The sequence below is a fragment of the Budorcas taxicolor genome, chromosome 2 (genome assembly GCF_023091745.1).
Source record: "Budorcas taxicolor isolate Tak-1 chromosome 2, Takin1.1, whole genome shotgun sequence".
NCBI lineage: Eukaryota > Metazoa > Chordata > Mammalia > Artiodactyla > Bovidae > Budorcas > Budorcas taxicolor.
Window position 1 is genome coordinate 179422728 of NC_068911.1, and position 27663 is coordinate 179450390.

The 27663-nt window shown below is 59.6% G+C and overlaps 1 protein-coding gene across 4 annotated transcripts in view; it reads right to left on the minus strand.

Annotated features, from left to right (window-relative positions):
* The window catches only part of ARHGEF10L (Rho guanine nucleotide exchange factor 10 like), a 164842-nt gene that overhangs the window by 99303 nt on the left and 37876 nt on the right, over positions 1–27663 (minus strand). For all 4 annotated transcript variants that reach the window (XM_052636257.1, XM_052636255.1, XM_052636256.1 and 1 more), the window contains exons 2-5: positions 23529–23604; positions 15266–15451; positions 14551–14590; positions 1365–1456 (exon numbers count right to left, since the gene is read on the minus strand). In XM_052636257.1, coding sequence (XP_052492217.1) covers positions 1365–1456; positions 14551–14590; positions 15266–15451; positions 23529–23562 — 352 coding nt within the window. In that variant the 5' untranslated portion in view covers positions 23563–23604. The remainder of the gene's footprint in view (positions 1–1364; positions 1457–14550; positions 14591–15265; positions 15452–23528; positions 23605–27663) is intronic.

The window sequence follows — 27663 nt, forward strand, 5'->3', positions numbered from 1 at the left end:
ATGGCACCTGCAGAGAGCCTTAAGCGGACCCAGCCCCGGGCCGGGCCCCGGAAGCCTCTTCAGCCGCCCAGGCCCCCAGGACTGCCCCAAAGGAGTCACCTGGTACCCAGCGGTGGGGGAGGGCAAGGCAGCCACCCTGAATACACGGGATGGCAGGGAGCAGGGGATGATGGGATTTGGAGAGTAGGGTTAAGGACAGTCCCCCAAAACTCAGCCAGTGGGGTCCTGACTGGTTAAAAAAAAAATCAGCAAATGAGCATGATACTCCGCTAACACTTTGCTGGGTAGACTGTGAGCAGGGCAGAGCACACACCCTGCCCATGTTAGCAGCTCCCGAAACAGAGTATTTACAGAGGTCTTGCCCCCTAAAATTGTGTGCCCAGTCTCTGCCCTCTTTAGGGACATGCAGCCCTGCAGAGACAGGCTTTGGAAAACCAGCCCCCACCCCTGCGGGGAGCCTGTCCTCACCCCACAGGCCTTCCAGGGACAGAGGGCCAGATGGACTCTGAAGTCCCTCCCTCTGCGTGGCCTCCTGTGGTCGCAGGGCCCCCAAAGCCCTGTAGGACCCTCACCGCCCCCTCCCCACCAACACAGACGCTGCCTCCCAAGGGGCCCTCAGACCTGCCCGCCTCTCCAGGGCCCTAGCTCCAGACGTCACCTGCCTCCCCTGGACAGCCTCCAGCCCACTACCTTCTCCCAGAGTATCAGAGATGCGGCTGAAATGCAGACGTGGCCACGTGGCTGTCTCCCTGACGCCTTCAGGAAGCAGGGCCTCCAAGGCCTTCCCCACGCACCCTGGGAGGACCTGGGGAGATGGCAGCCTCACCGGGCCCTGCTCACCCCTAGACTCTCCCCTCCACCACACCATGGCTCACTGCTTCCCTGGTGCCAGGCTTCCCCTTGCCCTCGACCTGGACACTCTGGCCTTGGCGCCTGCTTCTCTGCACTCTGCCTCAGGCCTCGTGGGCTCTCTCAGCTCCCACCCTCCTCCTGGCACCTGCCCTCTGCACAGTAAGCGCCCACCCATGTGTCTGGTACTGCTGTCAGAGGGACCCCCTCGTCTTGTGCACTGGGGAACACCCGCTGCCCAGATCGACCTGCAGGAGCTTGTGGGGGAGGGGGACAGATGGATAGCTGGGTGTGTGATCTACTCTGGGACCGTGGCTCCAGGGTGGCAAAAGGGGCGAGTCTCATGGGTGGGCAGTGGCCCGTCTGCCTCAGCTGCCACCAAGGCCACGTAGCGAGGACAGCCCCTCAGGGAGCGTGAGCCCACATCAGCTCCCTCGGCCTAGAGAAGGGGGCCTCTCCTGGCACCAGCTTCCTGGGGCTGAGACCTAGGGGGCAGGGTGGGGAGGGGCACTTACTGCGACGGGAACTCTTCCGCCTCCAGCTGGAGCGCTGGGCCTCGGAGAAAGCTGCATCCACGGCGTCCCCATTGCTCACGGCGGCTGGCCTCCTGCGGGCCGAGAAACAGGGCGGTGAGCCAGGAGGGCGGGACAGCTGGCTCCTCGAAGCCTCGGGCAGCTCCTCACCAGGTGACAGGGCCACTCACCCCCAAGGCCGGGAGTCAGAAAGGCTGGGGAGGCCAGGGCTGGGTCGGCCACGGACAAGCCCCTTCCCCTCCTGGCGTCCTCACCTTTAGAAGGCATTGCAAAGCTGACTGCTGCTTTACAAGAGCATAAAGGTCAAATGTATTCACAGTGATAACTGACAAGGATCAGATGTGCTCCTGGCCAGGGCGCCCTGACTCTCCTCATCCAGGGCAGACCCAGGGGGAATCTCCGTGTCCCCAGTCTCCACATACAAAACGGAGGCTATGACTGGGGGTGGGGATGCATCTGAATGACAAGGACCTGCAAAGTTTCAAAAGACTGCACACAGAGAGAGGGGCTTCATCCCCACACACGCTTGAGCATGGGCTGGACCAGAAATGCGCTTCCTGGAGCAAAGAAGCCAAGGGAACGCAGTGAGGAAGAGCGGAGTCCAGCGTGGGCGAGTGGTCAGCTGAGCACCCCCAGGGACACCGCACAGGCCTCGCGTCCCCGGAGATGACACGACAGGGTGCTCAGCCCGCGGGGCTCGGCCCCCAGCCCATGACCCCAGGTGAATCGTGAGAAAAACACCAAACAAACCCTGGCTGGGGGCATCTCTAAAACACCTGCCCCTTACGCCTCAACTCTCTCAAGATCGTGAAAAACTAAAAAGTGTCACAGAGCAGAGCAGGGTGAACGGCGGCGGAAGGCCATGTGAGCCCTGGTGGGGTCCTGGGACAGACAAGCGGCGCAGGCAGAGGGACGGGTGAGGCTCCGGTGCAGCCACAAGTCCGGGGAGGGGTGAGGAGCTGACACTGGTTTCTTGATTCTGACGCGTAGCCCGTGGTCGTGGGGGACGTCAGCCATGGGGGAGGCGGGGGAGGGGGGTATCTGCAGCTCTGCCTGCTTCGAAGCGTCTCCGCAAACCTGAAACCACCCCAAGGTGGACAGGGTTTGCCTGGGTTGTTTAAAAGCCCAAGCTCAGGGGGCTTCCCTGGTGGCTCAGTGGATTAAGCACCCACCGTCTAGTGCAGGGCACACAGGTTCGATCCCTGGTCGGGGAACTAAGATCCCTCACGCCGAGGAGCCACTAAGCCCACGGGCCACCACCACCGAGCCCGCCCACCCCAACTAGAGAGAGGCCTGTGCCACAAAAAACAGCCTGTGGGCCACAGTTAGGACCTGACACCACCAAAAGTAAATAAAGTAAGTATTTTATAATAATAAAATAAAGCCCATGCTCAAAAAAAAAAAAAGCCACATCTGCCACCCAGAAGGTAGGAGTAGGAGGGGGAGGGGAGGGGGAGAGGCAGGAGGGGGAGGGGGAGAGGCAGGAGGGGGAGGGGGAGAGGCAGGAGGGGGAGAGGCAGGAGGGGGAGAGGCAGGAGGGGGAGAGGCAGGAGGGGGAGAGGCAGGAGGGGGAGAGGCAGGAGGGGGAGAGGCAGGAGGGGGAGAGGCAGGAGGGGGAGAGGCAGGAGGGGGAGGGGAGAGGCAGGAGGGGGAGGGGAGAGGCAGGAGGGGGAGGGGAGAGGCAGGTGTGGAACCCCTCCCGCTGGCCGCCCTTGGCCTCGCCTTCCCAGTGACTCTCAGCAGATCCTGGCATGCTTCCTGCTCTGCAGGGGTCGGCAGAGGAGCCTGCCCAGGAGCACAGGGCCCCCCGAGTGGCAGAGCCGGACGGTGGAGCCAGCTTGCTGGGTCCCGAAGCTGGGCCCTCAGGACTGCGTCTCAGGTGACAGGGCAGACGGCTGTGACGATGGGACATGCCGCGTCTCTGCTGGCCGGGGAGCCACTCGTGGCTGCGGAGCACGCGGAAGGCGGCTTGTGGAACTCGTGTGACGAGGGAGCTTAACTGTTCGTTTATTTCGCTTTCCTTAACTTTAAGCGGCCACATGTTGCTAGCGGCCCCCGAGCAGGACGGCGCGGGCCTAAGCTCCAGCACTATGGGAGAAGCATCTCAACTCCAGTTTTGCTGCCAGAAGTGAGCAGTCACCCCAGGGGGTGAGGGGCACGTGTCAGCCCTGGGGTAACGCTTTCTGTCAGCGGGAAGTCAAGGTCAAGATGGGCCAGGGCTGGTCTGGAGGGAGCCACCTGAGCCCTGGTCCCTAACAGCCGTCCTGAATCACCACCACCCTCTTAACCTGGAGACGGCCTCACAGTGCTGCGTCCAGCCACTTGGATAAGCTCAGACGGAACCAAACCATTCCAGCTGAACCCAACATGAGAGTTTGGCCTGAGAGTTTATTTTGACAGAAAGACTTACGGACTTAGAGAACGAACTTCTGTGTGAGCGGGTCCCTTCACTGCTCACCCGAAACTATGGCAGCATTGTTAACGGGCTCTACCCCGATGCAGAATAAGAAGTTTAAAAACAGTTTGTGCTGAGTGGTAACCATGACGACAAGCGACCTGGAAGCTCACGCTAGGCGCTGTGCGTCACCGATGTCCGCGCCTCTCGTTTCGCAGGAATGCATGTGAGGCAGGCAGCGTGGTCCTCACTCTAAGGTGGGAAACTGAGCCTCTTGATGTCTTAATGGCTCCACGCGGCTCATGCGAGGGAGCTGGGACCTGCAGCCTGGGCTGTCCGCCCGCAGTCTGCGTTCTTCCCACCAGGCCTTCACCGACGGCGCTGCTTCGCTGTCACAAGGCCACTGAGTCTGCTCGACTACTCTCCCGCCCATTGTTTCGGAAAGAGAGAAAGAGCACTCAGCGTAGACAGAGTCAGAGACACAAGTTCAAGTCTTCGTCCCGGAGAAATCGTAACAACCAGCACCAAGGCGTCTCCACTACAGGACACGGGAGAAGGCCCTGGGTAATTTCGAAAGGTGACGTCGAGAACGGATGTGGGTATTTCCGGGTGAAGGCAGACGGCTTTAGAATGGATCTGGAAATATTTTATGACATACTAAAAGCCACGGTGGGGTTGGAAATATGAGCCTGTTTTGCACATTACCAAACACAGTGAACTTATTTTTTCATCTCATTTCATTTTAAGTAATTTAAATAGCTACATGTGATTAGTAGCCCCTGAACAGGACAGCGTAGGTCTGAGCCACTGGCTCGACTGGAGATGCTGGTCTGGACTCGGGCTTCTGTTGAGCAGCTGCCAAGCCACCAGTCCTGGCTTCCTGGGTGGAGAAGCGCGGCTCTGACAGTCACCTTCACGCCCACCCTGACTGTCCCAGGGAAGCAGAGAGACCAGGAGCCCCTAAGGAGGGAAGAGGCCGGTGCCCGCGGCTGGACAGGCCTTCCCAGGCTTGGCTACAGACCACCCCCCTGCCCTGCATGCTGGAGTATCTCCTCTGCACCCAGGGCTCTGCAGAATGCCTGAGGACAAGTGCGTGTCCTACTGCGACCGTCTTACAGGTGAGAAAAGCGAGGTTCAGAATAGGCAGTTAGCTTGCCCCAGATCACCTGACCAGCATGCGCCAGAGCTGCCATTTACCTGCAAAGTCCTGGACCCCAGCTCTGCTGCCCCCACACCAGGCGGGGGGAGGGAAGACACCCCCCCCAGGCGAGGGAAGCAAGTGGGCATGGTAGGAGATGAGGCTGGGGGCCTCCACCCGCCCTGGCCCTTCTGGCTGCCTGCCATGGCCATGCCCCACCCACCCTGCGCCCACCCAGGGCCACCCCTCCCCGCTGCTGCCTGGCAGGAAAATCTAATTCTCCCTGCGGGCAAACACTCCTCCTGGGGCCTCCCCAAAGGTTTCAGATAATGAAAGAGCCATAAAGAAGCAATAAGAGGCCAATTATCTCGCCCTTATCTGAGCTTCCTGCACATCTAATGCCTCTCGGCTTGCAGGTGCAGAAAGGCCAGCTACTAAGACAACACCGTCTTACAAGGTGAGGCCACTGTCACCTGCAGGCCAAGGAGAGGAGCCAAGTCCACAGAGAGGAACCGAGGAGGAGGGCTGGGCAGAAAGGAGGAGGCGGGACGGGTAAGAGCCGTCTCCCAGGCCCCTGATGGCAGCGTTCAGACTTAGGAGGACACCGCGGAGCTCAAGGCACCTTCTGAGCCCACCTCCTCTCTCTCCGGGGACAAGCCCGGGACGAGGGGAGTGAGTGTCCTGTGACAGCAGGGACCTGCTTTGTCCTGGCCACCCCGTTCCGTCAGCCCCTTCACTCAGGGGACACTCAGTGATGACGGATGCCCCTGGCCCCCAGCCTATTTTATGCATTTATTTATTATTTTTAAAATCTATCTGGCTGCACCAGGTCTTAATTGGGGCACCGGGCATTGAAGATCTTTAGTTGTGGCATGGGGCTCTAGTTCCCTGACCAGGGATGGAACCCAGGCCCCCTGCATTAACCAGGCTTACCCACTGGACCACAGGAAAGTCCCTCCCAGCCTATTTCAAAGGCAGGAAGCCCCACTCCGAGAATGGCAGTGACCCCAGCCTCACTGTTGGTGGGCCCAGTTGCTCAGCAGATTCCCAAGGTCCCTTCCCAGAGGCTACACAGAGTGAGTTGTCAGGGAGAAGACCCCCAAGATCAGTACAATCTGAGGATCCTGGCTGGCTGGGCACACACACACACACACACACACACACACACACACACTATTCCTGATGCCTTTTTCTCTCCAGGCCAGAATACTGGAGTGGGGAGCCTTTCCCTTCTCCAGGGGATCTTTCCAACCCAGGGATCGAACCCAGGTCTCCCACATTGTGGGCAGATTCTTTACTAGCTGAGCCACAAGGGAAGCCCAGGAATACTGGAGTGGGTAGCCTTTCCCTTCTCCAGGGGATCTTCCCGACACAGGCATCAAACTGCAGTCTCCTGCATTGCAGGCAGATTCTTTACCAACTGAGCTATCAGGGAAGCCCTTTTCAGGACAAGGTATGAAAAATATGAAAAAGGAAAGAATTCCACCTTTGGGAATTGAAAGGACCAGAATAACATGAGCCTTATAAGGCCTCGAGCAAACCCAGTCTGCAGCAGACGGCAGGGAGGGCTGGGGCGGCGGGGCTTGCCGGACACTCGACTCCCAGCATCACCCCCTGGAGAAACGCCCCTCCAGCAGCACCACTCCCACGGTCCCGAAATCCAAGAGACGCAGAAGAAAAGCAAACCCAGCTGGCCCGGGTGAAGCCTGCTGCCAGATGTCAGCCCGGGCCATTTGCTCGTCCGCGTAGCACATTAAAGCCAGGAGGCCCCTGGAAATCGCCTGGGCAGAAGGCTCCCACTGCAGTTCCCTGGGAAGCTCCTCTGAGATGCAGACTCGGGGCCCCGCCTCCGAGATTCTGTCCTGTTGGTCCAGAGGGGCCCAGGGATCCGTATATTTAAAGCTCCCTGCTGCTCCGATGTGCCGACAGGGTTGAGAACTGGGGAATTACAGACTTAAGGGGGAAGAGACACACGTTCCAGAGCCATCAGCCCTGGATAAGACTGCAGCTCCGCCACATGGCTGCAGACCAGGACAGTGGCTTAATGTCCTGGAGCTGCCGCGCGAGACGGTGAACAGCTGCCCTGCTTCCTGCCGTGAGGGTTGAGTGATAATACACGTCCAGCCGTTAGCCCCAGTCTGCGCCTCGGTTTCCACATCTGTGAAATGGGGCGGCAGTACCTCCCTTTCAGGGTTCCAAGAAGAAGTAGGTGAAGAAGGCCTGTAAAACTTCAGCAGAGGATCTGGCAAGGATAAGGCCCCCAAATACCCAGGACACCACTTCCCTCTCCCCTCCCCGCCTCCACCCCCTCCGGTCACGGGGTCCCTGCACGCGTTCATCTCTTCACACTGCAGCCCGGCCACCCCTCACATACGGAAGGGTCCTGGGCCCACCTGTCCCGTGCCACCCCCCCACATGGTCACACATCCACTTATGGAATGAGCAGAGCGGGGCAGAACCCCCAGGGAAGTCGGAGGAGGGGCCCCCGACGTGGTGTCTATAAGACAGCCCTCACTGGGGGTGAGCACCAAGACCCCCGGGGAACCTCCTCAACACTCGACCCTGGTCCCACTGCGCAGACCCAGCCTCTGCCCAAGGGGGCACCCACACACCCTCCCTGATGTCCACTCTGAGGTCACACCCTGGAGAGACAGAGCTCCCCTAGCAAGCCAAGAGCCTTGTGGGGTGCTGAAGACAGCTTCCCGTGGGAAAACGCTCACCCTCTGTAATTAGATCAAAAGGTGAGCCGGGAACCAGCACGCGCAATAAAACCGTGGGCCCATAAAACGTGTGTGTGTGTGCGTGTGTGTGAGTGTGTGTGCGCGTGTGTGTGACTGTGTGTGAGTGTGTGTGTGTGCGCGTGTGTGTGTGTGTGCGCGCGCTTTATAGACAAAGCAAAGAAGCTGAGCAGGAACACAGTGGCAGCATTAAAGGTTGCTCTTCGTGTGCCATTTTCTGTACTTCCCAACTTTTCTATAATAAATATGCACGACTATCACCAAAAACAGAAATTAAGAGAAAGAAAGGGAGGAGGCAAACATCCCAGGGAACACTGGATGTTGGCCGGCACAGGGTCCCTCGGTGGCCTGGAGCCGCCCCGGACACACCCGCACCCTTCGGAGACGCTGAGTGAGGTGAGCAGCTCGCTGACAGCGTCTGGTCCTCACGTCTCATCCAGCCTCCGCTTCACAGGGACCACACGGAAGCTTAGGCAGATCAGACAATGACCGGGTCCCGGGATGTGGAGGGCGGGTGGGATCAAAACCAGATCCCTGCGGGAGCGCAGAGCTCCACGCTGGAAGGGTCTGGAAGCTGAAGGGGTGCCACCCAGGCTCTGCCTCCTCCCGGCTCCGTGACCTCAGGCTGATGATGTGTGTTCTCTGCGCCTATAAAACGGGGACGACAGAGCCCCCACCAGAGTGTCTTTAGGATTAATGGAGGGGGGCGAGTCTCTTAGAACAGGGCCTGGTGAGTAATACGTGCAGAAGACGTGCAGGCCATTATTACGAGGCTCCAGAGGTGATAAACGCACCCAGGCACCGCCCATCAGCCCCCCGGGGGCAGCCTTAGTCACCACAGTGCCTGGCATGCGGCAGGCACTCAGTACAGAGAGGCAGGCTGGAGGGGTGGAGGACGGAGCTGAAGGGCTGACTTGGGTGGGCAGGGGGCTCCGGAGGAGGAACAGATAGAGCCCCTGCCCGCCCCCCACCCCCTGGCTGTGAACCCAACGCCACCACCGGCCGCTCAAGCTCCTCGGAGCCGTGCGGGCGCCTCTCTGGGGCTGCACAAGGGGACCCACGATCAGCCCCTCTTCCCAGGGCTGCCGCGCTGGTCTCCTACTGCGGCTGTGACAAATGACCGCAAACTTAGCGACTTCACACAACACCGATGCATTATCTGGCTGCCGCAGAGGTCAGGCGCCCACAGAGCGTTTCACTGGCAGAAGCAAGGTGCTGGCGGGGCCGGCTCCTTGGGGGCTTCTAGGGGGAATCTGCTCCCTGTCTCCTTCTGGCCTCTGGAGCAGCCCTGCCTCGTGGCCTCTCCTTGTCTTCAAAGCCAAGGCGCAGCATCTTTCGATCCCTCTCTGACCCTGCCCCGCCCCCCGCATGGGAATCCTCGCGATCCCGCTGGGCCCACCCAGGTGATGCCAGCCCATGGGCAACACAGTCCATCTTGTCTGGATAAGCCAGGAAGGGGCAGGATAGGGCCCCTGGGAGCCACTAAGAGTCCCTGTAGCCAGGCCGGAGCCAACAGGAAATGCCAAGGCCACGGGGGGCCGTGGGGATGGCAGTGAAACCCGGCAAGAAAAGCAAACAAATCCAGAGGGCTCGGGGGTGAGAGGCAGCTGCGTCCAGGAAAACAGGAAGCCAGCAACCCCTGAGTTCACGGGGTTCAAAGTGCACCAGAAAGGCCGACCCCACAAGCTCCACTACGGATGGCTCTGCAGTCAGACGGCTCCAGCCCCGCTACTGACCAGTGACATCTCGGGCAAACTGCTTCCGTGCTCTAAGCCTCAGCTCTGATCTGCAAAATGGGCACAAGGAGTGGCCCCACTGCCTGGGGCTGCGCCACCGGGAGGTGAGATGGCGCACGGCAGACATGCAGCTCAGCGCTCCAGGAGGCAGCTGACACCACGGCACTGGCCAGGCCGGCACCTCCGCTGGAGGCCTGCCTTCCCGCTGGCCCGTCCTCGCCCCGCTGGTTCAGAGATTCTGCCTCCGCAGTTCGGTCTCCTTTTCACAGACATTGAGAATCGCCCTGCAGACCCTACCTGCCCCTCTGCCCATCGGAACCTTCGTTCATTCCCGGGGATGCCTTCAGCCCCGGCCCTGGACTGGCTCCGCGCCAAGCCGTGAGGACCAAGCAGCCAGCAAAATACCCCCACCCCCACCTCGAAGCCACCGTGCAGGAGAGACCCTGCCCGTGACCACCACAGGACCCCGTGTGGGCCAGAGGGGAGGGCTGCCCAACTGCTTCCGTCTCAAGGGAAGGGCCCCACACAGAAGCACACAGGCAGAGTCGAGGCCACTCTGCCTGGCTCCCCAGATGGGGTCTATGCGTCATTCCAGTGACAGCTTAAAACTACTCTCCCAAGAGCTCAGAGAGGTCAAGTCAGCTCTCACAGGAAGCAGAGTTCTTAACCCCCAGTAAACACACACAGAAGGGGGTTGTCCATGTGGAGCCGGCCACATCCCCCAGCAAGAACCAAGGTCTGGGGTCCTGAGCTAGGACCCGGAGTCGCCAGTGCACCCTTGCGGGCAGTGTGATGGTCAAACACTGGCCTCTGCTCAGAGAAGCCCCGGTGAACGGACAGGCACAATCAATCTGCAGCCCAGGTCTGTCTGACTCCCGGGGGGCAGAGCCCAGCTCTCCCCACGTGTGAATGGGTGGCAAACTGGCCACTTCCGAGAGAGGGGAGACGTAAACGGGACTGGGCGTTGAGCTTGGTGCCGCGTACGCAGTGAACACCGTCACCACCGCCACTACTATCGTCATCAGCTGCTGCTGCTGCTGCCATCTGCCAGCACGGCCCGCTGTGGAGAGAGAAGGCGGCCGCAGCCCGCCGGGCACTGTGAAGGGTGGACGCAGTCAGCCACCTCACCCCTGGACTGAGGCGGGGACCACCCTGAAATCGCCCCAGGGGCCTTGGCACAGCACAGCGGCATCAATGCCCTCAACTCTGCTTCCCCATCAGCCTGGCCGCCTCCAGCAGGCAACGCCCCCCCTCCAGGTGAAGGGACCGGGATGTCCTCGGGCCTCAAGGCCAGAGATGGACCCAGCGGCCCTGCCCAGGTCACCGGACGCCCCCGGCGGCCCCAGGCGTCCTCGTAACACAGGCCCAGCCGGCCCAGCTGTGATCCTCTGTAGGACAGTCAGGGAGATGGATCAGACCCAGGGCTGCTGACTCCTCAGAGGCAGACCCCCGCGAGTTTCCCTAACATCACATTCAGACCAGGACCCAGAAGCAGCAAATACGTCTGGAGCAGCCAACACGTGCCAGGAGGATACAGCACCGAATAAACGTTGATTTATGTACACCTCACAGAATTATCCCCGTGTTACTGATTTATCATCCCCGTTTCATTGATTAAGAAAGAACTTTCAGAAAACAACTTTCCCAGTGACACACAGCTGGCGAGTAACAGGTGAGACTTGAGGCCAGCTCCGTGAGGCTCAGAACCAAGCTCCCGGGCCCTGGAACCCCGGATTCCAGGCCTCACTTCACACTCGGAGCTCCCGCCTGGGATGCGGAAGGTGAGGAGTGGCCCTGCCTCCCTCCCTCCCTCACCTTGAGGCAGCAGCCCGGCCGGATGCGGGCAGTGACTCTAACGGGCTCAGGAGTCAGGCAGCCCCGCGGCTCCAGAGGGCAGGCAGGCAGCCAGGCAGAGCCCAAGGCCATTTCCAAGCCTCGGGGCAGGGACCGTGGAGGAAACGCAGTGCAAAAAAGAGGTGAAATGTCCTCCGCTCAGGAGTTTGGTTTTTTTCAAAGCAATGTTTGCTTAGTGACTAGGTTGGGGTACATTTTTTTAAAAAAGGAAGAAAATCAAGAATTTTTTCCCCTTTCTCTCGGATAACAAAGAGAAGGAAAGCATTCTGGCCTGGCCCTTCTCCCAGAGGAGACCAGAGTGGACATTCACCGTCCCGAGAAGGAGCTGGAGCTTGAGTGAACGGAGACCAGGAAGGGGGGAGGGCAGCTGGGAGCGGCTCAGAGACTCTGGAGGAGGAGGCTCCCTGGGCGCCTGGGGGCAGGCCCGCCCCTCGGTCTCCGGGGCTGCAGAGAAGGGGCTGGACTGGAAGTCTCAGGACTCCCAGTGACGTCAACATTCCGCGGGGGCGTGAGTGTTTGCCCCAGTGAGGGATCTCAAAGCGATGCTTCCTCACATGCATGCTAAGTCCCCTTACTTGTGTCTGGCTCTTTGTTACCCGATGGACTGTGGCCTGCCAGGCCCCTGTCCATGGGATTCTCCTGCAGGAACACTGGAGTGGGTTGCCATGCCCTCCTCCGGGGGTCTTCCCGACCGGGGGGTGGAACCTGTGTCTCCTACATCTCCTGCACGGGCAGGCGGGGTCTCTAACCACCGGCCCCACCACAGCCGTTGGCGCTGCAGGCCCAGCCAGGAGTCAGCGGCATGGTGCACAGGGCCTCTGCGCCCCGGCCCATGGCATTGGGAACATCCAGGCTGGTCGGGAGCGGGGCAGGAGCAAACACGGTGTGGCTATTGAGTGCTTCCCCCTCCCAGCCTCTTATTCCTCAGGATGCCATTTCCACCTTTCAGAGGCAGAAACTGGGGCTCGGAGACCTTCACAGGCAGCGCAGAGCCACCCGGCTGGTGAAGCACTCAGGGAGGACTGGAAGCTCCGGGAGCTGGTGCTCACGGGGGCTAGGCTGACTCCAGGAGCAGGTGGAGGGCGGGCGGTGGGTAAAGCGGAGGCTGGGCTCCTGCCCAGAACCCGGTGACCTGCTGAACCGTCTCGACAGAGCACTGCACCAGCTCCGGGGCCACTGCAACCAGGCCCCTGGGTGGGGCCAGTGCCGGCCAGACACCTGCTCTGGCCACCGTCACCAAGCCTCCAGGACCCACTGAGGAGGTGGGCAGGGCCGGGCCGGGCTGCCGCGTCCTGACCCAGAGACCAGGGAATGAGGGTGGCCGGAGAAAAGCCGTGTCCTGACCCAGAGACCAGGGAGTGAGGGTGTCCGGAGAAAAGCCAAGAGCCAGCCCCCTGGGAGGGGAGCCCTGGCTGGCTGCCCACACCGCTTTTCTCTCTCTCTTTCACACACACACACACACACACACACACACACACGTGTGCCCGCTCAGTGGCTTCCTTGTATACACAGACCCCTTCCCTCTCTCCACCGGTGAATTCACGTTCCCTTCCCCAGCCCCTCCCCATCAGCACCCCGTCTCCTGTGTCCCACCTGGGCGTGTCTGTATCCCTGCCCAGATGGAGTTTCCAGGTGGCTGCATACCTGGCTCACCCTGGAGGGACACAACCCCTGGGAGGTCACCCAGGAAGGGACTGCCAGGCCAGTGCAGAAGCACTGATTCATTTCAGGTCTCCAATCAGGGAGGAGCGCCTGGCCCCTACTTCTGGATGTAATTAGTCACGTAGGGGCAGGCTCAGCAGAAACCCTCCCGGGGCCACCCACTCCAACAGGCAGATGAGCACAAACGAGCTGCCCTAGGCTTGAATTTTTATCCAGAACTGCCTCGGCTCCAGGGGCTCCCGGCCACAGCCTGCACCTCCAGGTTGGCAACACCTGCCTGAGGGTCAGCTCCCCAGGTTCAGCTCACTCCCAGAAAACAAAAGGAGGCTCAGATCGTGCCTACCTCCCAACCCAAGCAACCAGGATTTAAACTCAAGGTCCCAGATGCCGGGGCCATCAACCACTGAGGCTTTCCTTAGAAGTATGACCACTCAGTCATGTCCCATACTTTGTGACCCCCTGGACTGTAGACCCCATGGATTGTAGCCCACTAGGCTCCTCTGTGCATGGGATTCTCCAGGCAAGAATACTGGAGTGGGTTGCCATTCCCTTCTCCAGGGAGTCTTCCTGACCCCGGGATTGAACGCAGGTCTCCCGCATTTCAGGCAGATTCTTCACCATCTGAGCTGCCAGGGGAAAGGACTCTCTAAAGCCCCAGGCCCCCAAAGTCTGGTAGTGAGCAGCTGTGACCAGAGCTCGTAGAGGCCTTGGGCTGCATGGCCCCCAACCCCCAAAGGCACCGTCCAACTTGCCCAGATCACAGGCAAAACAGTGGTAAAACTGCCTCGACTGGGTGCCTGCAGTGTCTCCGGCTGTCTGACCCAGCAGGTCTTCATTCTTCTGTGGAGGTGGCAATGGCCCACTTTACAGATGAGAAAACCAAGGCCTGGAAGACTGAGACTGACACCAGGACTGTGGCCAGCGCTGGGCCCAGAGGATGACGTAACACCCAGACTTCTAGCCATCAGGCTGCCCTGCCTCAGGCAGGCTCCCAGGCGGAGAGGGGCAGAGTCCCCGACGAGTCACAGGAAAGGGAGCAGAATACACAGGACAGCAAAGACCACGCCAGCGGGCCTGTTAATTCCCAGCTACAGCCCAGTGGAAGGGACACTTCACTGCTTCCATCTTGCTTACCAACAGTGTGACTCTGGGGGCTTCCCTGGTGTCTCAGATGGTAAAGAATCTGCCTGCAGCGCAGGGGACCCGGGTTCAATCCCTGGGTCGGGAAAAATCCCCTGGAGAAGGGAATGGCACCCCACTCCAGAATTCGTGCCTCAAGAATCCCCAAGGACAGAGGAGGCTGGCGGGCTGCGGTCCACGGGGGTCCCAAAGAACTGGACACAATTGAGTGACTGACGCACACAACCTGACTTTGGAGTGTTTCTGTGACTCCTTCCAGCCACACAGCTGGCAAAGGACAAAGCCAGGGTGTGGAGCAAGACCTGCTTTCTATTTCACAGGCTTGTGGGGAAAATAAAGGAAAAAGTAACATGTTTCAGGACTGACCTCTCCTTTCTGGCCCAGTAGGTCCTTAGCCAAGGACTGCCCTGAGCCCCCGTGGCTCCAGCTCCACCCCTTCTCACACGTCCCGCCCAGTCTCTCCCCGTTTCCCAGCTGCCAAAGCAAAGGAAGGAGGCTCACTTACTGTGTCTGAGGCCGTGCGGGCTCTGGCTTGGGCTCTAGGTCTGCGGGAGGTGAACAGGAGCATCCATGAGGCCGGCGGCCCAAGGGACTCAGCACACCCCACCCCCTCCCCGGCCTCCCCCAGCCCCACACTGTCATTAAGCTCCCCTGCCTGTCCTGCCAGACCCCACCCTGTGGCCACGGCCCACATTCTACCAGAACTGGTCCCCCTGCCAGCTCTTGCCTGCCCCCACCCTCAGCTCCCCAAGGAGCTCCTTGCCCCCAAGCCTGCAGGAAGTTCCTGCTGGTTTAGTCCCCAGTCCCTCCTGAGGACAGAGGCTGGTTTCACACGGGTCTTATCGGGGCCTTCCCGCCCACAGGGCTCTGGGAGAGGCTGCTCCGGCTGGGGTGACTCCCTGGAAGGAGCTGCGGGGAGGGGGAGCTTGGGAGAAACAAGCCCTGGGCAGTAACTGTCCCCGAAGCACGACCAATGGCCAGTCGCTTCCATTTTCGCCATGCGAGAGCGCACCAGATGCTGCAGGCATGCTAGGAATCTCCAGGGCCCAAGGGAGGCGACGGGACGCAGCTTCCGCCCAGCGGTCTCTCTTTGGTCCCCGCGTCCTGGGGACAGCATGAGGCGGCATCACGGGGAGCTGGAAGCCTCCAGGCGGCCCTGAGCCCCCTGGAGTCCTGCAGACCCTGAGCCGTGAAGACATCAGGCTCCCAGAGCACCTTACCAGCGACGGGGGCGGAGTCCAAGTGGCTCAGGGGTGTGTCTGCCTCTGTCTCCTGCGCTGCGCCTGGGACGGCCGGGCCGGCATTGGTGTCCTCATCATCCTCGCTGTCGTCAAACTCAAAGGCCTCGCCAGGGTCCTCTTCCGCCTCGGGGGAGGGGCCTGGGCCTCCGGGAAGCAGTCGATCTCCTGGAAGGAAGGAGGAGTTAGCCCGTGGCAGGGTCTCCGCGTTTGTGTTTGGTCCAGAGAGACGGCTGCAAGTGGGGAGCAGCTGGGGTCCGAGTGAGGGCAGGTCCCAGGGACGAGATCAAACCCACGTGAGGGCAAGGGGCTCTCCTGTCTCCTGAGCGGCCTGGGGGTGGGTTGGGACTCTAAACAGACGGGCAGTCGGCGGAGGGCAGGGACAAGCTTCCGAGGTGAGTGCATCTGGGCTCGAATGCAAGGGAGCCTTTGACTTTCTTGCTTTCCATTTCCCTATTTTGTAAGCAAGCGGGAGTTTGTAAATGCATCTGCCTGGGGCGGGGGGTCGGGCACACACCTTTGGGTGTGTTTTCACATGTGTGTTTCCATCTGTGCATTTTGCATACGTGCAAATGAGCACAGCCAGGCTTGCTCGGCACCCTGAGCTGTGTTTTGCGTGCACAGGGCAGGGAGCAGCTGTCTGGAAGTGTCTGGAGCCTGAAGACAGCCAGTTCGGGGTGCCAGGACACAGACCGGCTGCGGCGGGGCTGGGGGCCGCGCTCCCAGCCTGGAGGGCTTCCCGGCCTCAGAGCCTGCTTCTCCCTCCTGGGAGACACCCTTCGGGGCCAGGTCTGCCTCGTCGTCCCTCAAAGCTCAACTCAGGCGGGGACGGCCCCCTGCCCACATCCACTCTCTGTCTTTGCCTCCTGGTTTGTTCATCTGCTCCTGTAACACGTGTGACGATTTGTTCTGCCCCCTTGAAGGGGACAGGTCCCGGCCTGGGGTGAGTAGATGAACGTCACCAGCCAGCTGGGTAAACAAAGGGTATGACAGCCATCAGGGCATCAGACGCGCGGCACCCGGATGGCGCCCTGGGGGGATTCCGGGGAAAGAACAGGACGCGGCTGCAGAGAGCTGAAGCGCACTCCGAAGAGGTGATGTCGACGAGCCCAGCCTCTCGCGTCTCTCACACACTGAAGAGTGCTGAATTCATCGGCCTGAGGGGCCTGGTTTTCCTGAACAGTGCTCTTCTGAGGGTCTCACGCCCTGGGCTTCGTTGCGGACACTGCCACGCACCCTGGCTCCTCCCTGCCCTCTGCAGACCCTCAGAGCTGCCTGAGAGCATCCTGCAGGGTCCCAGTCCTCAGCAAGCCCTCCGAGTAAAGCACAGTCCTCAGTTTCTAAGCTGTGCACTTTTTCTTAGTCAGCAAGTGGAATCTGGGGCTTCCCAGGTGGCTCAGACGGCAAAGAATCTGCCCACAGTGTGGGAGGCCCAGGTTTGATCCCTGGGTCGGGAAGATCCCTGGAAGAAGGAAATGGCAACTCACTCCAGTATTCCTGCCTGGACAACTCCACGGACAGAGAAGCCTGGCGGGCCACAGTCCACGGGGTCACAAAGAGTCTGACACGACTGAGCAACTAACAGAGATAACTCAGAAACTTTCACTAAACGGGTGAAGAAATGGACTCTCCATCCTCAAGGGCATCGCAAGCCCTCGCCTTCCCACCCGTTTCATCTGGCCGAGGCCTCCCAGTCTTCTTCCCTGGAAGACTTCTTTCCTGGAATCTGACGCCAAACAGAACCTCAAGTGTTCATTTAGCCCATCTCCCTGGCTCGTGCAAACCTCAGACACGACTTAGGGACTGAACAAGCTACCTCGTCCAAACACACTCTAAAACCCAAGGACAGAGCGACTAGGTTAAGTCTAAAGCTGATCACCCCTGGGCTGCCCTGAGCAGCCCGCTCACAACCCGTCACACAGTTCAGGGCATGAGGTTTGGGCCCGCCGGGTCCTGTCCGAGTGCCTTTCACCCCTCTGAACCTTCGTCTCTTCCCCTGTAAGGCAGAGGATGAAAGGGCACCTACCTGATAAAGCTGCCGTGAATGTGACCCAAGATGTAGGTCAGGGTTTCTCAGCCCAGGCTGCGAGGTCTCTGTGTTGGGGCCGCTACAGGAGATGTACCAGCCTTTCTGGCCTCTGCCCTCCAGCTGTGACAACCAAAAGTGTCTGCAGACACTGCCAGCCAAATGTCCCCTGGGGGACGAAACTGTCCCCAGTGGAGAAGCGCTGGAGCATATGTGGCTCTTGGCACACTGCCCCAGCTCTCGGCACACTGCCCCCATGTTACACAATGACACCTATCGTACTTTCTGGCCCCTCCCAGCCCGAGATCCCTGAGGACAGGGCTGTTCATAGATGCCTTGATAAGCAAGTGGGTGGGGAGGTGGATGGAGCAGAGAGGCAAGTGGACAGACCAGCAGATGGACAGATGGGCGTATCAGATTCTGGGAGTCTCTCTGACCAGAAAAACCCAAAAATCCACAGTGACTGGGGGGATTTCCAGAGCAGAATGTTTCAGGTGCAAGTATATGAAATTCAAGAAGCCCCTTCGGGGACTTCCCTGGCGGTCCAGTGGCTAAGACTTTGCCTTCCAATGTAGGAGGTGTGGGCTCAATGCCTGCTCATGGAGCTAATATGCTACGTGCCGTGTGACCAAAGCGGGGGGGTGGAGGGGGACATAAAAATGTAGGAGCAATATTGTGACAAATTCAATAAAAACATTTTGAAAAATGGTCCACATCAAAAAAAATCTTAAAGAAGAAAAAGCAGCAGCCCCTTCCTCCACTGTGTGAGCACAGCAGAAAGCCGGGGCTCACCCCACCTCCCTGACTCCCGGGGGTGATGACCGAAACAAGACCAAGGAGGCGGGGATGCAGCCCCTGCTCCTGGGAGCTGGGGGGACCCTAAGGCCCAGGCCGTCGGGGTGGACTCCTCTGGGCGGTGACGTGGCCAGGGGCACGAGCTCCTCCCCCAGCGGCGGACAAGCAGACACTCAGGGCCTGCGATGAGCCCACGGGACTCTTGCCGAAGCCTCCCAACCACCCCCGCTTTACACGAGGCCACAGAGATTTCTCGAGGTGAGGCGAAGCACCCAGTCACCAGCTGAAAGTGGGGAGCCAGGTTTGAACCCTGGTCTGCCTTGCTTCCCACCCTCCGCTCAGCCCAGTGGCCTCCTGGAAGTCTCTCCTGAGCCCCTGCACTCTTGGCCCCGTGATGCTGAATTCAGGAAGAGATCCAGAGGCCAGATTAGTGACCTTCAAACGGTTCTCAACCCACTGGTGGGTCATAAAATCAATTAGGGGGCTCCCAGGAAGCTTTTTGCTTTATGAGCTGCTTACTGAAGATCTTTTTTAAATTTTTATAACACTAATTCCCTAGTGGCTGTCGGTAAAGAATCCGCCTGCGACGCGGGAGACCCGCCTGAGCACAAGAGACCTGAGTCCGATCCCTGGGTTGGAAAGATCCCTGCAGAAGGAAACGACAAACCTACTCCAGGACTCTTGCCCGGAGGACTGCACTCAGAGGAGCCTGGTGGGCTGCAGCCCATCGCGTAGCAAGAGTCAGACCTGACCTGACGGCTCAGCCACCACCACACTATTAATAAACTCACACGTGGTTTTACTTTGGAGGCTGCTGTTGACCCTTCCGTTCTGGATTTATGCACTCAGCACACACATACATACAGTCTGTAGCGCAGACCCTCCCAGCACTCACCCCTGCTCACTCCCCTGCAGCCGTGTGGCCCTCCTTGCTGGGCCACGCCAGCGGCCGCTCTGCTACTGCCTCGGGGCTTTTGCACCTCAGTCCTGGGGTCCAGGCTGCCCTTGCCCCAGGGAGCGTCTCCCGCCCTTGGGGGCCTCCAGGTCTGTTTACCACCTGTCACCTCCCACCGAGGCTTCCGGGGGACCAGAACTGCCCACGGTGACAGCTAGGGCTCCTGAGGCGCCTTGCCTGCTTTCCTTATCTCTGCGGCCCTTATCAGCATGTGGCATGTTCTTTTCCCCATCTTTCTGTCTGTCTCCTCTACCAGAGCGCACGCCTCCTGAGGCCGGGTGTTTCAGTCACTGTGTACTCCCAGCATCTGGTACTGTGCCCAGCACAAGACAGGCACGGAATAAGGACTTGGTGAACACACACGTACGCTCCTATCAGCAGGTCTGTGGGCTGCGATTATAAACGATTTAAAAAATACTGGAATATGGCTTCCCAGTGGCTTAGTGACGAAGAACCTGCCTGCCAGTGCAGGAGACACGGGTTCAGTCTCTGGTGCAGGAGGATCCCACGTGCCGTGGAGCTACTGAGCCCGTGCTCGGGAGCCCGGGGGCCCCAGTCACTGAGCCCTTGCACGGCCACTGCTGACGTGCTGCTGGGCGCCCTGCAGCCGGCGCTCCACGACCCGGGAAGCCACCGCGGCGAGAAGCCTGGACACCCAGGTGGTCCCGTGGCTGAGAGTCCGCCTGCCGATGCAGGGGCCAGGGGCTCGACCGCTGGCCTGGGAAGATGCCAGAGGGCAACGAAGCCTCTGCACCTACAGCTGCTGAAGCTCGACGGGGCCTGTGCTCCGCAAGAAGAGAGGCCGCTGTGGGGAGGAGCCTGTGCCCGCAGCTAGAGGAGAGCCCGCACAGCCGGGAGGACCAGCACAGGCGTGAATACGGAATAAATAGAATTTTAAAGAGAGAGAGAGAAGCCCACAGGCCAGAACTTGGGAGAGGCCTCGGCTCGCCTCAACTAACTAGAGGAGAGCCCGCACAGCCAGGAACATCCAGCAGAGCCGAAAACAAATAAATACAGGAAGTTATTTTTAAAAATACTGGAATAAGTGACCACGAAGTCCCTGCCCATGACTATTTCTGGGCTACCAGAGTCAGACCTGTCCTGACCAAGGAGGCTTCAGGGCCCACGGTCCTGCCCACTTGAGTCCGCTGGGCGGATGGTGGGAAGGATTCCCTTTGCACGCAGCCTGCATCCCTGCAGTGACTAGCCTGGGTTCGGACCCCAGCTCTCCTACATACTGGCTGCTGGGTGCGAGCCGGTTATCTCACCCTCAGGCTGCAGTTTCCCGGTCCGTCTAATGCGAACAGCAAGAGTAACTGCCTGACAGAGCGCTGGGAGGAGGGATGGACCGGCCCGCACTAGGGCATCCCGGAAGCCTGGGGCTCGCAGGCTGAGCGCGAGCGCCTCTCAGGACCCGGAAGCCCGGGGCTCGCAGGCTGAGCGCGAGCGCCTCTCACGACCCGGCTCTGCTCATCAGCACTGTCGCGTCGTTACCCTGTTGCTGTGTTCACTCAGTCGCGCCTGAGTCTGTGCGACCCTCTGGACTGTAGGCCTCCACGCTCCCCTGCCGGGGGATTCTCCAGGCAAGAGTACTGGAGTGAGTTGCCATTGCCTCCTCCAGGGGATCGGCCCAACCCAGGGATCAAACCCGCATCTCCTGTGTCTCCTGCACTGCAGGCGGCCTCTTTACTCACTGAGCCGTCGGGGAAGCCCCAGTCGTCATCGTGATGACTGTTATTATTGCTTTGAGTCATATAGCCCAGGCCCTGACCCCAGGTGGGATGGAGGCTGCCTCCCTATCCACAGACCAGGCCCAGCCCCAGGCGACCCAGCCCCCAGGCTGTGTCCAGGGACTTAGGTTACTTTTCTATTTTCTCTCTTTGTTGTTGTTGTGGTTGAGTTGCTAAGTCGTGTCTGACTTTTTGTGACCGTACAGACTGTGGCCCCCCAGGCTCCTCTGTCCAAGGGATTCTCCGGGCGAGAATACTGGAGTGGGTTGCCATGTTCTCCTCCAGGGGATCTTCCCCCCGCAGAGGTCGAAGCAGCATCTCCTGGGCCTCCTGCATTGGCAGGCGGGTTCTTTACCGAGCCAGCTGAGCACAAACAGCAGGACTTCCCTCGTGGCCCAGCGGTTAAGGATCCACACTGCGATGCAGCAGGTGCAGGGAGCCGGTCAGGGAGCCAAGCTCCCACGCGCTGCAGAGCAGCCAAGCCCGTGCGCCACGCGGCCGAGCCAGTCGCCACAACGAGAGAGTCCACACGTCACAACCGAAGCTCCTGCCTGCACGACAGAGAGGCTGCGCGCCGCAACAAGACCCGACACAGCCAAGTAAACACTAAATTAAAAAAAAAATGCAAATAGCTTCGGTCAGCCCAGCAATCATTCAGTTCAGTTCAGTTCAGTTCAGCCGCTCAGTCGTGTCCGACTCTCTGCGACCCCATGAACTGCTGCACGCCAGGCCTCCCTGTCCATCACCAACTCCCGGAGTTCACTCAGACTCACGTCCATCGAGTCGGTGATGCCATCCAGCCATCTCATCCTCTGTCGTCCCCTTCTCCTCCTGCCTTCAATATTTCCCAGTATCAGGGTCTTTTCTAGTGAGTCAGTTCTTCGCATCAGATGGCCAAAGTATTGGAGTTTCAGCTTCAGCATCAGTCCTTCCAATGAATATTTAGGACTGAGTTCCTTTAGGATGGACTGGTCAGACCATATAGATTGTACAGTATCCAGTGAACTGTTCCCAGGAGCCCCTGGGCCAGAAGATTGAAACAAAAGTGAGACACAGTCCCGCAATGTCAAGGAGTTCACTGCAGGGCGAGGCAGGCAGGTCTGACCAGAGGAAAACATAAAACCCCGAAGACTGAGTCAGTGCTAAAGAGAGGAGAGGCTTGAGCCCGCCAGGGCCTGGGGCACAGCTCTGGCACCAGGCTGCCCCTGTACGGGGCCCGAGAGGGTGAGCAAGGGCCTGAAAGGCTCAGGCTGGGGGGCGGCCGGGGCCACAGCAGGAGCAGAGAGCAACAGTGAGGGGCCCAGTCAGAGCGGAGACGCGACTGAGGACGACGGGGTAAGAACACGGCTGCAAGGGGGGGGTGAATTTATTTGGGAAGATGGTGTGAAGCACTCAGAGAATCGGAAAGAGTGGCCAAGAGCCTGCTTCAACCAGATGTCAGCCTGTAACATCAGATACACCCACCAAACGCTTGCTTAATGAAACTGAGTTGATTTCATCATAAGGTAATTCTGCTCTCAGTTTGCACGCCTGGCCCCTCGGTGTGGAGGAGAAAGGGTGCAGGCTGCTGATGACGGGGAGTGGGGACATCCTGGAACCATGAATCAGGAAATGCCCTTTCCCCCAGACTCTGTTCCCAGGATCCTGAGACCCAGGCAACCAGCTGTGGCACCTTATCAGAAGGAAAGTCAGACAGCCCATCATCCCTGGGTGACTGAGAGCTGAACTGCGCTCTCCCCACCCAGACAGACAGACGGCAGGACTGGGCGGAGCCACACACACCTGTGATGTTCCTGGACATTCCCCTTCCCCGCAGAGCCAACCCCAGTGAGCCCCCAGTGAGTCCAGGGGGCCGGGACCCAGGAAGCCAGCCCACGCTATGGAGGAGGCGGGCCCAGCATGCTGGTCCCCTACCCTGCGGAGAAGGACACGGAGGTTCAAGGGGGAAGAGATTCCTCCTGGGCTCGGCCCCGGGGTTCAGAGCGGGGCACGGGCAGCCGGTCCTGCCAATGCCCCAGTGATGACATTTCCCAGGCAGTGAGCCATTGATTAGCACACGCTGGAGCCCCACCTGTACCTAAACCCTGCAATCACGGGAGAGGCTGTCGTTATTAACACCACGCTTGTGGGCGATGAGACAGCCAGAGAGACACCAAGCCACTGGGCTGGTTGGACTCGAGAAGCAGCCCTTGCTCGTTACCATTCTGCCGTCGGCCATCCCCCAGGAAGAACGAGAGGACGGGAGGCTGGGCCCAGTGGGACAGACGGCCTCGAGCCCAGCTCCTCCGGGGCCCAGATCTACCAGCACCATCCAAGCCCCCAGTGTTAGGATCGCCACGTAAAAACACAGGACATCAAACTGAATTTCTATGAAACTTTTTTTTCAGCATAAGTGCGTGTTTTTCCTTTTTTTTGCCGACTCTGGCCACCCCACCACGGCCAGGCGGCCCGGCTCGGGAACCTCAGCAGGTGGGGGTGGATGGGCAGAGCCCCCGGCCCTATCTCCTACTCTCAGTTCTTAGTTTCACCCCCGACGACGCCAGCCCCAGGTTCTGCTCATCTCCCCAGGGGCCCTCAGGTGGACAGGCGAAGAGGCTCCAGCCCCTGCCCAGAGCCCACTTCCTATCATTTCCCTGTTGCAGAGGCCACTGGCCCAAGGCATCCAGCTAACCGCCCGTGGGGCCAGATCCACACCCAGGGTCAGAGGCCCCGGGTGGACGCCGGGCAAGAGGACCGTACCTGCGGCAGCCTGCGGAGGACGGGAGGAAGCCATCAGACGGGGCCCAGCTCAGACCAGCACTGTCCAGCCGCTCGCCTGTGAAAAGAAGGCCAGGAATCTGATTAGAGGGCGTTCAAGGCCAAAGTTCCAGCCACAGAGAGGGGTCACCGGCTCGCAACCGACGGGTGCATGCCAGCCGGCCGCTCTCAGCCCATTTCCCAGCAGCTTCGGGAGCCCAGGACGGCGCAAGCACGGTGAATCATTAACCCGCAGAGAGACCAGCAGCTGCAGGACGGCCACCCACCACCCGGCCCAGGCCTCCCTGTGCCCAGCCCACGCCGCCAAGCTGGGCTCACAGGTGGCCCCTCTGGCCGGCAGGGGAGCTCCAGCCTCGGATGCCAGGATCGTGCTCAGCCCCCGCGTTCCAGAACCGGATCAGCCTGAAGGGTCACAGGCGTGGGCCGGACGCTTCCTGCGCCTGGCTGCCCAGTCACCATGGGTGCCCCAGAGCCACCCCCGCCCCACGGGCCCCACCGAAGGCCGTCCACTCTCTCTCTCGTCTCCCCCTGCGCCGCCCCCGAGCTTGGCCGGTGGGCACGTGGGTGTGAGGGAAGGAAAGGGCTTCGTGGACGCAGGTGGCTCCAGATCGGGGAGGACCCCAAGCGCTCGGAGCAGGGGGCAGTATCTCCAGGCCTGACAGTGGAGGAGCCCGCCACCGAGCCGCCAGAGCCTCCTCTGGGCTTCCTGGGCCCTGGAGCAACCTTGCCAGGCGCGCCCCGCCCGAGCTCTCCCCACTCCCTCTCTGCACCCCTGAGTCTGAGCTGGGGGCACTTTGTCTAGAAGTCCCTGAGGAGGAGGGGCTCAACCCTGGAGGGAAAGCTCCAAACCCTCCTTTTTAATCAGTGCCTGCTGCAGACTGGCTGCCTGCCTGTTTTCCTTTCCAACCCTAAAGCCTCTGTTTACAATAGCTGGCTTTCTAAATAAAAATAGAATGCACGTAAATAGCAACTGATTAATAATAGCAAACATCTATGCAGTGCCTACTATACCTCAGACCTTATTCTGAGCGCTTTACAAATATTAATATCTATTCATCCAAATTAGGACAAAAACGAGGCCCAGAGGGGATAAGTGAAGCAGCCCAAGATCACACAGCTGGTGACCGGCAGAGCCAGGGCATGAATCCGGTCCATGGACCCCCGCGTGTGCTCATTATATAACCACCGTGTCCACTGTCTCTCAAAGTCCAAACAACACAGAGGCTGAGGCTGTACAATGGAAGTCAGTCTCTCAGACTCCCTGGGAGTGACCGCCGTTACACGTTTCTGTGAATCCTTCCGGAACTATGTCGTGTGTGCACCAGCCTGTCCATCTGTGCAGATGCCTTGCTTCATACAGAAGGAAGCACGCTGCACCTTCCCTGTGGTACAACCACTCTTTTCAAAACTCAAGTTTAGTTTATTTACGGCTTCTCCGGCGTCACTAGGGGTAAAGAACCCGCCTGCTAATGCAGGAGACTTAAGAGACGTGGGCTCGATCCCCGGGTCGGGAAGATGCCCTGGAGGAGGAAATGGCAACCCACTCCAGTGTTCTTGCCTGGAGAATCCCACGGACAGAGGAGCCTGGCGGGCTACCGTCCACGGGGTCGCAAAGAGTCGGACACGACTGAAGCGGCTTAGCACACACACGGTCTATTCACGATGCTCCGGTGTGCAGCAAAGTGACTCAGGCACACATGTGTGCACACACACACATCTATTCGCTTCCAGATTCTTTCCATTATAGGTTTCTGCACAATATCGAATGGGTCCCTGTGCTATACAGACTGTTTATGTATTTAATACACGTGCGTACACGTAGGTCAATTCAGTGGGGTCCAGCTCTTGGCGATCCACAGACTGTGACCCACCAGGCTCCTCTGTCCATGGGATTCTCCAGGCAAGAGTACTGGAGCGGGTAGCCATTTTCTCCTCCAGGGGATCTTCCCAACCCGGGGATCGAACTGGCGCCTCTTGCATTGTCCTCTGCGAGCAGGCGGACTCTTTGCCCCTGAGCCACGGGCAAGCCCCTTTTACACACAGTAGCGCGTCAATCTCAAACCCCTGATCTAGCCGTCCACCCCCGCTTTCCCCTTTGATAACTGTAACTTTGCTGTCTACATCTGTTTTGTTAAAAAATTCATTTGTGTCAGTTTTTTAAGACTTCACATGAGTGACATGACATACTTGTCTTTCCCTGTCTGGTTTACTTCCCTCAGCAGCTCCTCCTTTTTGGCCACGTGCAGTATGTGGGGACCTATCAGGAGCCCCCCAACCAGGGACTGAACCCGCAACCGCCGCAGGGGGACGGCAGACTCGACCAATGCGTCGCCCGGGAAGCCTAGCAACCGCTGCTTCTGCTGGAGAAGCTCCAGGGTCACTTTGGAACAGCAGGCGCATCGGCATCGGTCTCGCATCTTAATACCTGCAGAGTGCTGGGGGCGGTGTCTCCCGCGACTGACATAATCCCAGAGCGGACGCCGAGGTTGTTTCCAGGCTTTGATGCTACGAACCATTCTCCACACACCTGGCCTTGAGCCATGGATGCGTGAACCTGTGGGGCACCCTCCTAGGCGGGATGGGCTGGGTCAGAGCATTGCACTTTCCATTCTGATTAAAAGCCAACTGCTTTCCACAAAGTGCGTGACTGCGTCTTTCAGTCCCACGCTGAAAACTCTCAGCAAAGGATTGGGGAAGATTTAAGAGACGTGGGTTCGATCCCCGGGTCGGGAAGATGCCCTGGAGGAGGAAATGGCAACCCACTCCAGTGTTCTTGCCTGGGAAAGTCCATGGGCAGAGGAGCCTGGCGGGCTACCGTCTATAAGGTCGCAAACAGTCGGACACGACTGAAGCGACCTAGCACACAGCCCAAGGCGCAATGATTAACTCGAGTAGCCAAACAGACATCTGTTTTCACTTCTCTCTTCCCCAGGCAAGGACACACGCCACCAAGCCCCCGGCACACCCAGAGCCCACGGCGACCGTTCTGTGCGTGTGTGCCACAGCTCAGGGCGAGCGAGTGAGAAGGGCAGGCTCAGAGCAGCCAGGGGCCCTGTGAGAGACCCTCCTGGCACAGCAGTCAGCACAGAGTTCAAGGCTAGCTACCTGATACCGCCTAGGCCCCACTGCTCAGGGGCTATCACACTCGGATGAGCTATTTAACACCACCTCTGGGCCTCAGTTTATTCATCTGCAAAATGGGGATTAAAAAGGACCGACTTCGTGGGGTCCTCAAGAAAATTAAGGGTAAATACAGGTAACACTCTTGGAAGGGTCCTTGGGACCCACCATTCTTCAGCTGTCATTAGCATCCAGGGCACAGGCTGTGACGACCAAGCTCTGCCTTGGGACCCAGGCTGGAAGTGTCTTCCCCACTGGCAGGTGAGCTGAGCCTCAGTGTCCTCGTCTATAAAGTTGGGGTCCTGGTGCCTCGCCCACGGGACTCCCAGCAGCACCCGAGCTCAGCCTCAGAGCCCTGGCAGGCTCGGTCAGTGCCAAGATGCCCGTTCTTAATGTCACCACCAAAACGGAACCAGTGACTGGGACCACGTGTCTGGATTCCACACCCCAGGAGCGCAAGAGACCCTGGAGGAGGCTTGGGGGGAACCCGAGGGCTTCAAGCAGCGGGAACCTGGGCAAAGTCAGACCCATCTCCAGGCGGGGTTCCACCTCATCTGCGCGGTGGGACCTCAGGCCTCCCCTTGGCCCCCCAGGGCTTCGGGCTACATCTCCGTTAAAGTGGGCAGGACAGCCCCCGCCCAGAGGACGCCACAGGCTGGCAGGGCCAGGAGCGGGGCATGGGTGTGAGCGTGCGGAAGAAGCAGGTGGGGTTGCTTGACTAGTCCCTTGTTTAGTTTCTTAAAGGTCTCCCCTGAGCTGCGCGTGGCCTGGAAGCTTCAGGGAGGGAGGCTGAGCCAGGAGAAATGTGCTGTGATGCCCTTAAAACGAGCCTCTCTCTGAAAAGCAACCCAGAACCTTCCTGCCGGCCGGTCTCTGGCAGAAGAGGCAGCCTGGCTGGGGAGGGAAGTCGACTGAAAACCAAGAGCGGCTCGGATGGCCCACATCCAGGGGTTCCCCTAAAGCGCAGGGAGGGAGGGCAGGGGGAAGCGCACCAAGG